The sequence below is a fragment of the Loxodonta africana genome, chromosome 5 (assembly GCF_030014295.1).
Source record: "Loxodonta africana isolate mLoxAfr1 chromosome 5, mLoxAfr1.hap2, whole genome shotgun sequence".
NCBI classification, from domain to species: Eukaryota; Metazoa; Chordata; class Mammalia; order Proboscidea; family Elephantidae; genus Loxodonta; species Loxodonta africana.
The window spans coordinates 80772255-80786056 of NC_087346.1; the positions used below are offsets into that span (position 1 = coordinate 80772255).

The 13802-nt window shown below is 41.7% G+C and overlaps 1 protein-coding gene across 6 annotated transcripts in view; it reads right to left on the reverse strand.

Annotated features, from left to right (window-relative positions):
- Positions 1–5762, reverse strand: part of MTHFD2L (methylenetetrahydrofolate dehydrogenase (NADP+ dependent) 2 like) — a 230645-nt gene extending 224883 nt beyond the window's left edge. The window contains exon 1 of one of the 6 annotated variants that reach the window (XR_010322075.1): positions 5623–5761. Coding sequence is in view for 1 of the 6 variants with exons in the window: in XM_064285700.1 (XP_064141770.1) it covers positions 5623–5750 (128 nt within the window). In the remaining 5 variants the exon portion in view is untranslated. Of the gene's footprint in view, positions 1–5622 lie in introns of all 6 variants that reach the window. The other 5 variants (XR_010322081.1, XR_010322076.1, XR_010322079.1 and 2 more) reach the window with 5 other exon arrangements.
- Between the last annotated feature and the right edge of the window lie 8040 nt (positions 5763–13802).

Consider the following 13802-nt stretch of genomic DNA (forward strand, 5'->3'; position numbering starts at 1 on the left):
ATAAACATACAAAAATTAGTTGGACTCCTCTACACCAACAAAGAGAACGTCGAAGAGGAAATCACCAGATCAGTACCATTTACAATAGTCCCCAAGGAGGTAAAATACTTAGGAATATATCTAACCAGAGACATAAAAGACCCATATAAAGAATACTACAGACACCAAAAGAGACCTGCTTAAGTGGAAAAATATACCTTGCTCATGGAAAGGACGACTCAACATTGTGAAAATGTTTATTCTACCCAAAGTGATCTAGAGATACAATGCAATCCCAGTCCAAATTCCAGTGGCATTTTTTAATGACATGGAGAAACAAATCACCAACTTCATATGGAAAGGGGAAAGGCACAGATAAGTAAAGCATTACTGCACAAGAAGAACAAAGTGGGAGGCCTCACATTACCTGATTTTAGAACCTATTACCTATTTCCGCCAGGGTAGTCAAAACAGCCGGGTACTGGCACTACAACAGATACACAGACCAATGGAACAGAATTGAGAATCCAGATGTAAATTCATCCATTTATGAGCAGATGATATTCAACAAAGGCCCAAAGGCCATTAATTGGGGAAATGACAGTCTCTTCAACAAATAGTGCTGGCATAACTGTATATCTGCAAAAAAATGAAACAACACCCATACCTCACACCATGCACAAAAACTAACTCAAAATAGATCAAAAACCTAAATATAAAATCTAAAACAACAAAGATCATGGAAGAAAAAATACAGACAATGCCAGGACCCCTAATACATGGCATAAACAGTACACAAAACAGTACTAACAATGCACAAACACAAGAGAAGCTAGATAACTGGGAGCTCCTAAAAATCAAACATTTATGCTCATCCAAAGACTTCACCAAAAGAGTAAAAAGACAACCTACAGATGGAAAAAATTTTTGACCTCGACAAATCCGATCGGGGTCTAATCTCTAAAATCTACAAGATACTGCAAAACCTCCAAAGCAAAAAGACAAATAACCCAGTTAAAAAATGGGCAAAGGATATGAATAGGCACTTCACCAAAGGAGACATTCAGGCAGCTAACAGATACAAGAGGAAATGTTCACAATCATTAGCCATTAGAGAAATGCAAATCAAATTTACAAGGAGATACCATCTCACCTCAACAAGCCTAACATTAATCGAAAAAAAAAAAAAAAACACAAAATAATAAATGTTGGAGAGGTTGTGGAGAGACCGGAACACTTATACACTGCTGGTGGGAATGTAAAATGGTACAACCACTTTGGAAATCAATTTGGTGCTTCCTTAAAAAGCCAGAAATAGAACTACCATACGATCCAGCAATCCCACTCCTTGGAATATATCCTAGAGAAATAAGGACCCTTACACAAATAGATAAATGCAAACCTGTGTTCACTGCAGCACTGTTTATAAGAGCAAAAAGATGGAAACAGCCAAGGTGTCCATCAATGGATGAATGGATAAACAAATTATGGTATATTTACACAATGGAATACTACGTAACGATAAAAAACAATGAATCCATGAAACATCTCATAACATGGAGGAATCTGGAAGGCATTATGCGGAGTGAAACTAGTCAGTCGCAAAAGGACAAATATTGTATAAGACCACTATTATAAGAACTCAATAAAAGGTTTAAACACAGAAGAAAATATTCTTTAATAGTTACAAGGGTAGGTAGGGAGGGAGAGGGCTATTCACTAATTAGATAGTAGACAAGAAATTATTTTAGGTGAAGGGAAGGTCAACACACAATGCAGGGGATGTCAGCACAAGTGGACTAAACCAAAAGCTAAGAAGTTTCCTGAATACAATCAAACACTTCGAGGGACAGGGTAGCAGGGGTAGGGATCTGGGGACCATGATTTTAGGGAACATCTTGGTCAAATGGCATAACGAAGTATATTAAGAAAACATTCTGCATTCCACTTTGGTGAGTAGCGTCTGGGGTCTTAAAAGCTATCATGAGGCCATCTAAGATGCATCAGTTGGTCTCAACACACTTAGATTAGAGCAAAGGAGAATGAAGGATACTGGAGACACAAGGAAAATAAGAGTCCAAGAGACAGAAATGGTCACATAAACCAGAGACTCCATCAGCCCAAGACTGGAAGAACTAGATGGTGCCCCAGCTACCACCAATGACTGCCCTGATAGGGAACACAACAGAAGAGTCCCTGATGGAGGGATACAAGAAGACATGGCCCCCAGACTCTGTTAGCTCAAAACTAAAACCATTCTTGAAGATAACTCTTCAGACAAAGATTAGACTGGTCTGTAAGACATAAAATGATACTCGTGAAGAGAGTGCTTCTTCGCTCAAGTAGATACATGAGACTAAATGGGCAGCTCCTGTCTGGAGGTGAATGAGAAGGCAGAGGAGGACAGGTTGAATGGACACGGGAATATAGGGTGGAGAGGAGTGTGCTGTCACATTATAGGGAGAGCAACTAGGTTCACATAACAATGTGTGTGTAAGTTTTTGTATGAGAAAATGAATTATAAACTTTTACTTAGAGCACAGTAAAAAAAAGAGAGAGAGAGAAAAAATTCAATATGCAGAAATAAAAAGAAAAAATCACTGCTCTCAAGTCAATTTGAGCATATTGGTCTCCTGTTGTTTGACTCGGACTCAAGGTGCAAAAGGCATGGAAAGGACAGGTAGGTGAGATTATGTACATCAAGCTAACAATTGGAAATTAATCAACTTGTACAATTTTAAAAAGGTTATCCTCACTCTGGAAAGAAGCTTTAAATCAACTGAAATTCAAAGAATAAGTTAATTACCTAAATAATTTAGAATGACCATAATAGATATTTCCCTCAATTCTGTAACACAAATGTGATTATACAGAAACTGCTTTTCCTAGGTAGTAGAGCTAGTAATGCCAAACCAATTCAGACAACATCACTAGAACTCTAAATTACTGTTACTTTCTTACATATCCTTGTGAAAGAACTAACCAGTTACTGTGGAGTCCACTTGGACTCACGGTGGCCCCATGAGTGTCATAGTAGAGCTGTGCTCCATAGATTTTTGGAAGCAGACCGTCAAGTCTTTCTTCAGAGGCACTCCAACCTCCAACTTTTTAGTTAGAGGCCAAGTGCATTAACCGTCTGCACCATATAGGGACTCCCTTGTGAAAGACCTCATCACTAGAAACTGTCTATCCAAGGTACACCCCACAGGAAACAATAATTTCAGTCACTGAGTGTCATGGATTGAATTATGCTCCCCCAAAAATGTGTGTATCAACTTGGTTAGGCCATGATTCCCAGTACTGTGTGGTTGTCCTCCATTTTGTGATTGTAATTTTATACTGAGAGGATTGGGGTGGGATTATAACACTACCCTTACTTAGGTCACCTCCTTGATCCAAGGCAAAGGTGGTTTCCCTGGGTTGTGGCCTGTACCACCTATTATCTCTCAAGAGATAAAAGGAAAGGGAAGCAAGCAGAGAATTGGGGACCTCATACCACCAAGAAAGCAGCACCAGGACCAGAGCGCGTCCTTTGGACCCAGGGCCCCTGCACCTGAGAAGCTCCTTGACCATGGGAAGACTGAGGACAAGGACATTCTTCCAAAGCCGACAGAGAGAGAAAGCCTTCCTTTGGAGTTGACACCTTGAATTTGGACTTTTAGCCTACTTTACTGTGAGGAAATAAATTTTTCTTTGTTAAAGCCATCCACTTGTGGTATTTCTGTTATGGCAGCATTAGATGACTAAGACGCTGAGGGTGAAGATCTAAATGTAAACAATGAAACAAGGGAGGTCATTTAACTAAATGTTATGTTGTCGCGTGCCATCAAGTCAATTCCGACTCATAGGAACACTATAGGACGGAGGAGAACTGCCCTCGTAGGGTTTCCGAGGCTGTAATTTTTATGGCAGCAGATCACCGAGTCTTTTCTCCTGCATGGTGGGTTTGAATCGCTAACCCTTCAGCTAGCAGCTGGGTGCTTAACCACTGTGCCACCATGGTTCCTTTTCAACAAGCTGTAGCTGTTTTTCCACATTACTGAATATTACTTTATTTCAGGTATTGTGCTGGGCACTAAGCCAAAAAACCAAACCAAACCAAACACCCTTGCCGCTGAGTTGATTACAACAGATACAAATAGGTAAGGTACAATAAAACCTTGGAAAGCCAGAATCCACGTGTCATGGACTGAACTATGTCCCCCCCATAATTTGTGTATCAATTGGGCTGGTCCATGATTCCCAGTATTGCTGTAAATCCTGCCTTTATAATGTTAATGAAGGAGGATGGGTGGCAGTTGTGTTAGTGAGGCATGACTCAACTTACAAGATTGGATTGTCTTGAGGCAATCTCTTGAGATATAAAAGGAATAAGCAAGCAGAGAGACAGGGGGATCTCATACCAACAAGAAAAGAGCACCAGGAGCAGAGCGTGTCCTTTGGACCTGGGGTCCCTGCGCCTGAGAAGCTCCTTGGCCAGGGGAAGATTGAGGACAATGACCTTCCTCCAGAATCCACAGTGAGAAGAAAGCTTTTCTCTGGAACTGATGCCCTGAATTTGGACTTGTAGCCTACTAGACTGTGAGAGAATAAACTTCTCTTTGTTAAAGCCATCCACTTGTGGTATTCCTGTTACAGCAGCACTAGATAACTAAGATACCATGTAAAGCAGAAACCTGTCAGAGAAGGAAAACTCAAATATTTTCCACTATAAAGAGCAACAGAAATGTGGTTAAGACTGCACCCTGTCAATGGGTAAACTTGGGAGACCCGGGAAAACAAGACGGTCCTGTCACTTTCCGGCTCTTACGGGTATTTCTGGCCATTTAAAACTCAGAGAAAGTGCATTAGTGGAATGCCACCTTTGAACACGGAAGCTTTTTCTGGGCTCATAGCTATGGGTCGGGGCATATTTTTTCAGCTTATTAGATTGGAGTTTGCAACTAAAATAAGTAGATGGTGGAACAGTGAAGTGTTACTGGGCACCAATGGGCAAAATGGTTAAAACTTGTACCTTTTTGTACTTATACTAGCCAGCAACTTGGTCCGAAGAGATGCAATAACTCTAAAATTGATCACTTGAAGGAGGTTTGAGAAGCACCATACAGAAAAAGACTGAGAAATCAAGATTAATGTCTGATTTTGTAAAATCATTAATATTAGAGCTGAAAAAGAGCTCAGCATAAACATTTAAGAAAGGAAGCCTGAAACTCAAACACCAGTAAACCACTTAGACAACGCCTACTCCCTACTCTTTTGTTTGCCAAACACAACAAAAAACAAACCAAAAAAATAACGTTTTAAATAAGTAGTATTTATATGACACCCTTCCTGAGTCCTCAAATGTCTTCCTAAATCACTCAACTGCACCTGCTGCAGACAGAACATGCTAGCTCTGGCGCCCAGGAGTCCAGCACGTCGAGGTTTCCCGAGCTGAGACAAACACGACAGGCCCACAAGGCCACGTTCAGAGCTAAGGCCGGTCTCCCCCCGGGACCCGCCGCGCGGCTTCCCACTGTTCTACCCCACCGGCCGGAACCATGTCCGCGCCCCCGCTGCCCCTCCCGCAGCCCCTGACTCCGCACCCAGGAGCACCCAGCTCCGAGGGGACCGACGGGACCGAGGGCCCGAGAGCCCTCGTACCTCACGCCACTGCTCCGAAAGCCCCGGAATACGTGCCGGGCCTCTCCCAGCGCCGCACGCCTACCCAGCGCCGGCAGTCCGGCCAGGCCGCCGCGTAACAGGCCCAAGCCGCGGGCCCGCGCTGCCATGGCCGCGAATCCCCGGCTTCCGGACGGAGGCTCCACCTCCCGCCGCTCCAGTCTTCGCCGCTGGAAGCCCAGCTCCGCCCCAGCCCCGCCGGCGGCGCTAGCGGATGCGGCAAGCCGCAAGGTTCCTGGGGACCACGCGGGAGCGGGGCCGAGAACTCCAAGCTCCACCCCCAGTGGGCGGGGCCAGGAGCCCGGCAGAGAGAACTCTGGTATCTCCAGGGGGAGGGATGAGGAGCCCTGTCCCAGATCCAGACGGGACCGGAGAGCTCAGGGATCGCCAGGGGTGGTTCTAGGACCTGAGTCGTGAGCTCCGCAGGAGACCCGGACCCTAGTCTGGGAGACAGGGGAATCTTGGGATGTGGCCCGGCAACTCGGTTCCACACCCACCACACATGCTGCTGACCTTCCCTGGCCAGGACAATGGGAAAGTGTCTAAGCTATCCAGCTCAGGTAATACTGCCCACTTACTCCCAGTCCGAGCACCCGCCAGACAGTCTCCGCGACTGTCTGGGATTTAATTTAAAGCGAGCAGGGTATAATTGGTTGTCTCCCATTCCCTTTGTGCGACCTTGGGATAGCTTGGGAGCTAGAGAAAGAAACAAACATGTGAGTGGCAGGAGGGGGACCTGGTTGGGCAAGGCCTGGACGTTGGGATTTCTAAAGCTCTACCTTATCTCCACTTTTTGAAGGAAAAATTGTCCAGTCAGTGTCCATCGTTTTCCTGGGTCTATGAACAAGTTAACACAGCCGACGAACCTAAACACCTGCTCACTCTGAACAAGTAAAAATCTGGTGGGCTATTCATTATGCTGGGATAACAGACACAGGTAAGACACAGTCACAGATGAAGCCAGCTGCAAAGTTAGCAGAAAACTATTTCTCCCAAGGTCTATTCCAACTCATAGCAGCCCTATAGGACAGAGTAGAACTGCCCCATAGAGTTTCCAAAGAGGGCCTAGTGGATTCAAACTGCCGACCTTTTGGTTAGCAGCTGTAGCACTTAACCACTACACCACCAGGGCTTTCAAGGTCAGGTCGCAGCTCTGAAGTACCATAACAATCCCCCGTTTTGCTCACTGCTTTCTTACTGAGAAATTCTTGTTCTCTAAAATCATATACCGTCTCAAAATTTGCTGTTTAAAATCATTCAGGTAAGGATGAAATAACCCACCTGTACCCAGATGATCTAAGTCAATTTGACACAGAGAAAGAGCTTTTATTGCCAATGTAGGGCTTTCTCGACACATTCGGTATCTACCTTAACTTTGTCAAGAAAGCAGGACCTTGGTCTCACTTCACATTCCAAACCTGATATTAATTTCTTTGCACACCTCTTCTTTGCTTTGAGCCTGTCAAAATACTCCTTCATTTAAATTTCACCTAAACTCCACCTTTCCCTAAATCCTATAATAACTATATCTCTTCCTTTGTTTGATGAGTTGCCTCTGGGTTCCCAGTATACATTGTCCCTCATTAAAATAAGCCAATAAACCTAACTTTGTCTTACTACAGATTTGTCCCTGGTGGTTGTGGTCTGCTTGGTCTAGTACTGCAGCCAGGAGTGATGGTTCTGAGGAAGGATTCCTGCCAGAGAGTTGCTGTCAGTCTAGCTGAATAGGCAGTACTATAGGCTTCTTGCTGGATGGAGGAAGGAAAGTACTTCCTTCATGAGGTCAGGTACCACATACTCCACTTCTTTAACACCTCTTGACTTAGTTACCTAGTGATGCCAGTACAGAAACACCATAATGGGAGGTTCTAAAGGACAGAAATGTACTTCCTCGCAGTTCTAGAGGTTAAAACACCAAATCAGGCTATTAGCCATATTGATTCCTTTTGTGAACTTCTCAGTTTCTTGTGTCTGCAGGTGATTCTTGGTGTTCTTTGGTGTTCCCTGTCATCTGTCTTCCTCCCATGTGTGGATCTCTGTGTCTTTTCTGATCTTTTGATACTTAGAAGTGATTAGGCTTAGGATGCACCCTTCACTGGTATGACCTTATTAACATAAAAAAGAAAAACTATTTCCAAACAGGAATTGCGTCCCCTAAAACTGTGTGTTACATTCCTGGCCCACAGGTACAAGGGCCAGGAATGTAACACACAGTTTTAGGGGACACAATTCAATCCATAGCACCTTCATTATGCCTAGCATAGTATTGGACAAATGATGTTCAATAATTTCTTGAAAATCAATTAATTAAAGTTAGCGAGTTAATATGGCTATTATTCAAACTTACACACCAACCACTAAGGCCAAAGATGAGAAAATTGAAGATTTTTACCAACTTCTGCAGTCTGAAATTGATCAAATATGTGATCAAGGTGCATTGATAATTACTGGTGATTGGAATTTGAAAGTTGAAAACGAAGAAGGAGGATTGGAAGTTAGAAAATATGGCCTTAGTGATAAAAACTACGCCAGGGATCACATGTTAGAGTTTGCAAGACCAACGACTTCTTCACTGCAAATACTTTTTTTCAATAACATAAATGGCAACTATATACGTGGTGACACTGAGTGGAAAACACAGGAATCAAATTGACTACATCTGGAAAAAGATGGTGGAAAAGTTCAGTATCATCAGTCAGAACAAGGCCAGGGGCCAACTGCAGAACAGACCGTCAATTGCTCATATGCAAGTTCAAGTTGAAGCTGAAAAAAATTATAATAAGTCCAGAAGAGCCAAAATAGAACTTTTAGCATATCCCACCAGAATTTAAAGACTACTCAAGAACAGATTTGACCTATTGAACACTAATGACTGAAGACCAGATGGATAGTGGAAAGACATAAAGGACATCATATATGAAGAAAGCAAAAGGTCAATAAAAAAAAAAGGAAAGAAAAGACCAAAATGGGTTTCAGAAGAGACTCTCAAACTTGCTTTTGAACGTAGAGTAGCTAAAGTGATAGGAAGAAATGATGAAGTAAAAGAGTTGAACAAAAGATTTCAAAGGGCAGCTCGAGAAGACAAAGTAAAATATTATAATGACATGTACAAAGACCCAGAATCAGAAAACCAAAAGGGAAGAACATGCTCGGCATTCCTCAAGCTGAGAGAACTGAAGAAAAATTCAAGCCTCAACTTACAATGGTGAAGGATTCTATGGGAAAAATATTAAACCACACAGGGAACATCAAAAGATGGAAGGAATACAGAGTCACTGTACCAAAAAGAATTGGCCGATGTTCAGCCATTTTAGCAGGTAGTGTATGGTCAAAAACCAAAGATATTGAAGGAAGTTCAAGCTGCACTGAAGGCATTGTCAAAAAACAAGGCTTCAGGAATTGACGGAGTACCAATTGAGATGTTTAAACAAACGGTTGCAGCACTGGAGGTGTTCACTCATCTGTCCCAAGTAATTTGGAAGACAGCTACCTGGCCAAATGACTGGAAGAGATCCATATTTGTGCTCATTCCAAGAAAAGGTGATTTGGCAGAATGCAAAAATTATCAAGCAATATCATTATTATCACACACAGGTAAAATTTTGCAGATCATTCAAAAACAATTGCAGCAGTACATCGAGAGGGAACTGCCAGAAATTCCAGCCGGCTTCAGAAGAGAACATGGAAGGAGAGGTATCAGTGCTGATGTCAGATGGTTCTTGGCTGACAGCAGAGAATACCAGAAAGATGTTTACCTGAGTTTTATCAACTATGCTAAGGCATTTGATTGTGTGGATCATAACAAATTATAGATAACATTGTGAAGAATGGGAATTCCAGAACACTTAGTTGCGCTCATGCAGAACCTGTACATAGACCAAGATGCAGTCATTTGAACAGATAAAGGGGATACTGTGTTGTTTAAAATCAACAAAGGTGTGTGTCAGAGTTGTATCTTTTCACTATATTTACTCAATCCGTATGCTGAGCAAATAATCTGAAAAATTGGACAATACGAAGAAGAATGAGGCATCAGGATTGGAGGAAGAATCGTCAACAACCTGCGATATGCAGATGAAAAAACCTTGCTTGCTGAAAGTGAAGAGGACTTGAAGTACTTTCTGATGAAGATCAAAGACTACAGCCTTCAGTATGGATTACACCTCAACATAAAGAAAACAAAAATCCTCACAAGAGGACCAATAAGCAACATTAGTCCTGATAAATGAAGAAAAGATTGAAGTGGTCAAGGGTTTCATTTTGCTTGGATCCATGGTCAATACCCACGGAAGCAGCAGTCAGGAAATCAAACAATGTATTGTGTTAGGCAAACCTGCTGCAAAAGACCTCTTTAAAGTGTTAAAATGCAAAGATGGCACTTCGAGAACCAAGGTGTGCCTGACCCAAGCCATGATATTTTCAATTGCCTCATATGCATGCGAAAGCTGGACAATGAATAAGGAAGACAGAAGAAGAATTGATGCCTTTGAATTACGGTATTGGTGAAGAATATTGAATATACCATTGGTTGCCAGAAGAAGAAACAAGTCTGTCTTGGAAGAAGTACAGGGTGCTCCTTGGAAGCAAGGATGGCAAGACTTTGTCTCGTGTACTTTGGACATATTATCAGGAGGGACCACTCCCTGGAGAAGGACGTCATGCTTGGTAAACTAGATGGTCAGTGAAACAATAGGAAGTCCCTCGACATGAATTGACACAGTGACTGCAACAGTGGGCTCAAATGTAACGATTGTGAGGATGGGATGGGTCTGGGCAGTGTTTCAGTCTGTTGTACATAGGGTTGCTATGAGTCAGAACCTAACAACAATGACAACAAGGATCCTTAATCTATTAAGTTTAGTAAGGAATCCATCACGTTTCAAAACAACTTCATTAATTTAAAGTTTTTTAGTCATATGACCTCGTGAAAAATATGTGCCTTCCTCTGTGCCAATGGATAGGGACATTTGTTTGTCATTGCTCTTTCCTGTCCCCTCTTTTGTTGGGGCCTTATCAGCCTTGCTTTCTCTTTCTTCACATATAAAAAAGTGTATGTTGTGTTGTTGTTGTTGAGTACCATCGAGTCAATTCTGACTTATGGTGACCCCATGTTACAGAGTAAAACTGCCCCTTAGGTTTTTCTCAGTTGTAGTTTTTATGCAAGCAGATCACCAGGTCTTTTCTCCTGTAGAGTTTGAATCCCCATCCTTTGAGTCACCAGCTGAGTGCTTATCCGTTGCACCACCAGAGTACTTCCTACTAATGAACAACCTTAACTATACACCAGCAAAACCCAAAATAAGCTACCACTGTTTCTGAATAATTCATTAAAGCCATATTAAGGAAAGAACCTGCATTAACCAAAGGAACTCACTACCCTCTGTCTTCTAAAGGTGACTGTGCTGGGTCTACTTGCTGCCTAATCTCACTTTCTTCTCTGTGGCGTTATCCCCAGAACCTAGCCCAGTGACTAGCACACATTAAGTGCTCACTAAATACTTGTTGAATGAGTGAATGAATTAGATCTGGATTCAGCAGGAATGGAACAAGATGCCATACAGACTCCAACAGATCAATCTCTGAGAAAAGTCTGACAGCTGCTGTTTCCATCTAGTGGTGTGGACTGTGTAGTTGAACCTTCCCCAGAGATGTTAAATTCACCAGACAATATGCACAGTGGGCTACCACCAGGTTTTGGGTGACTGTAGTTTTTCTGACACATGTTGGTTTCTTTTTAGATTAATAAAACACCCCCTCCAAATCGTCATTCCTACTGTCTTTGCATATGGGGAGTTAGGGTTAGTATTGTTTGTACCATAAGAAATTTTCTCCAGGTTTCTGGATGATGCCTCTAGTCAGCAGAACTGTAACTCCCCTGAAAGCTGACCTAGATCATCTTTGGAAGAGACTTACAGGCCATTTTTAGCTGCTTAACTGAGGTCATTATATATTAATGTTGTCTGTGAATCCAAGGTATTGCAGAGGACATGAAATGTTTCTCAACTGGATTAGAAGAAATGTTTTAAGAAAAGACTTTCCCCCAAGGCATTGACTATAAAAGATTATAGCTCCATAATCAAATGCGACTGCATTTGGTTTTTGAAATTGGAAATTAGATGCTCTTATGTTTTTCTTTTCTAAGCTAATTTTAATTGTAGACATAAGCTTAATTCTTGCCACTACCCCCAAAGTCAGCCACCACTGATGCATTTTTTTAATCTGTGTAGTGTTTATGTGAAGTAAAATGCAGAGAACTTGAGCGTGCTGTTTGTTGAGTTTTGACAAATGTTTATACGTATGTATCCAAACCCCTGTCAAGAGATAAAACATTTTAGTCACTTCAGAAAGTTCACTTGTACCCATTTTGAGCCAGTTATACCCTTTCCCATCATAGGCAATTCCTTTTCTGATTTCTATCTTTCTAGATTTGTTCTACCTTTTCTTGAACTTCATATAGTTGAATTTTAGTTTCCACATTTTAAAAAAATCTGGTTACTTTCATTCTATATAATAATGTCTATAAAATTTGTACATGTTGCTTTATGTCTCGATAGCTTGATCCTTTTGTTGCTGAGAAGTATTTCATTACCTGAATTTACCACAATTTGTTTGCTCCTTTCCCTGTTGAAGAACACTTGAGTGTTTCCTACCATCTGGCAATTATAAATAAAGGTGCTATGATCATTCATGTACAAATCTTTTTGTGGACATATACTTTCATTTTCTTGGGTACATACCAAGGAATAGAATTGCTGGGGATGGGTAGTGCCATGGACTGAATTGTGTCCCCCAAAAACGTGTTGATTTGGTTAGGCCATGATTCCCAGTATTGTGTGGTTGTCCTCTATTTTGTGATTGTAATTTTATGATAAAGAGGATTAGGGTGGGATTGTAATACCACCCTTACCCAGGTCATATCCCTGATCCAATGTAAAGTGAGTTTCCCTGTGGTGTGGCCTGCACCACCTTTTATCTGACAAGAGATAAGAGAAGCAAGCTGAGACTGGGGAACCTCATACCACCAAGAAAGCAGTACCAGGAGCAGAGTCCATCCTTTGGACCCAGGGTCCCTGCATGGAGAAGCTCTTATTCCAGGGGAAGATTGATGAGAAGTCTGACAGAGAGAGAAAGCCTTCCCCTGGAGCTGACGCCCTGAATTTGGACTTTTACCCTACTTTACTGTGAGGAAATAAACTTCTCTTTGTTAAAGCCATCCTCTTGTGGTATTTTTGTTATAGCAGCACTAGACGACTAAGGCAGGTAGGTGTATGTTTAACTTTGAAAAACCTGCTAAGAGTTTTCTTAAATGTTTGTACCAATTTAAATAACCATCATCAGTGTATGAGATTTCTAGTAGCTTCACTTCTTCACCAGTTTTGGTTTGTCAGTCTTTTTAGTTTTAGCCACTGTCCTGTAGGGTCGCTATCGACTCAACAGCAGTGGGTTTGGTTTTTTTGGTTAGTGAACATGAACGTTGCCGTTATTGTCGGGGTGAGGTGATATCTCATTGTTGTTTTGATTTCCGTTTCCCTAATGGCTAATGATCATGAGCATCTCTTTGTGTACATGTTGCCGCCTGAATGTCTTCTTTGGTGAAGTGTCTGTTCGTGTCCTTTGCCCATTTTTTAATTGGATTGTTTGTCTTTTTGCTGTTTAGGTGTTGAAGTTTTCTATAAATTTTAGAGATTAGTCCCATGTCAGATAAGTTATTGCCCAAATTTTTTCCTATTCTGTAGGTTCTCTTTTTACTGTTTTGGAGAAGTCTTTTGATGCACATAAGTGTTTAGTTTAGGAAGTCCTGCTTGTCGAGTTTATCTTCTGGTGTTTGTGCATTTTTAGTTATGTTTGATAGTCTATTTATGCCATAAATTAGGGCCCCTAGGTTTGTCCCTATTTTTTTCTTCCATGATCTTTATAGTTTTAGGTTTTACCTTTAGGTCGTTGACCATCTTGAGTTAGTTTTTGTGTATGGTGTGAGGTATGGATCCTGTTTCATTTTTCTGCAAATGGATAATCAGTTTTGCTGGCATCATTTGTTAAAGAGACTGTCTCTTCCACATTTAATGGATTTTGGCCAGTTGTTGAAGATTAGCTGTACATAGATGGATGGATTTACTTCTGGGTTCTCAATTCTGTTCCATTTGTCTCTATCTGTTGTTGTA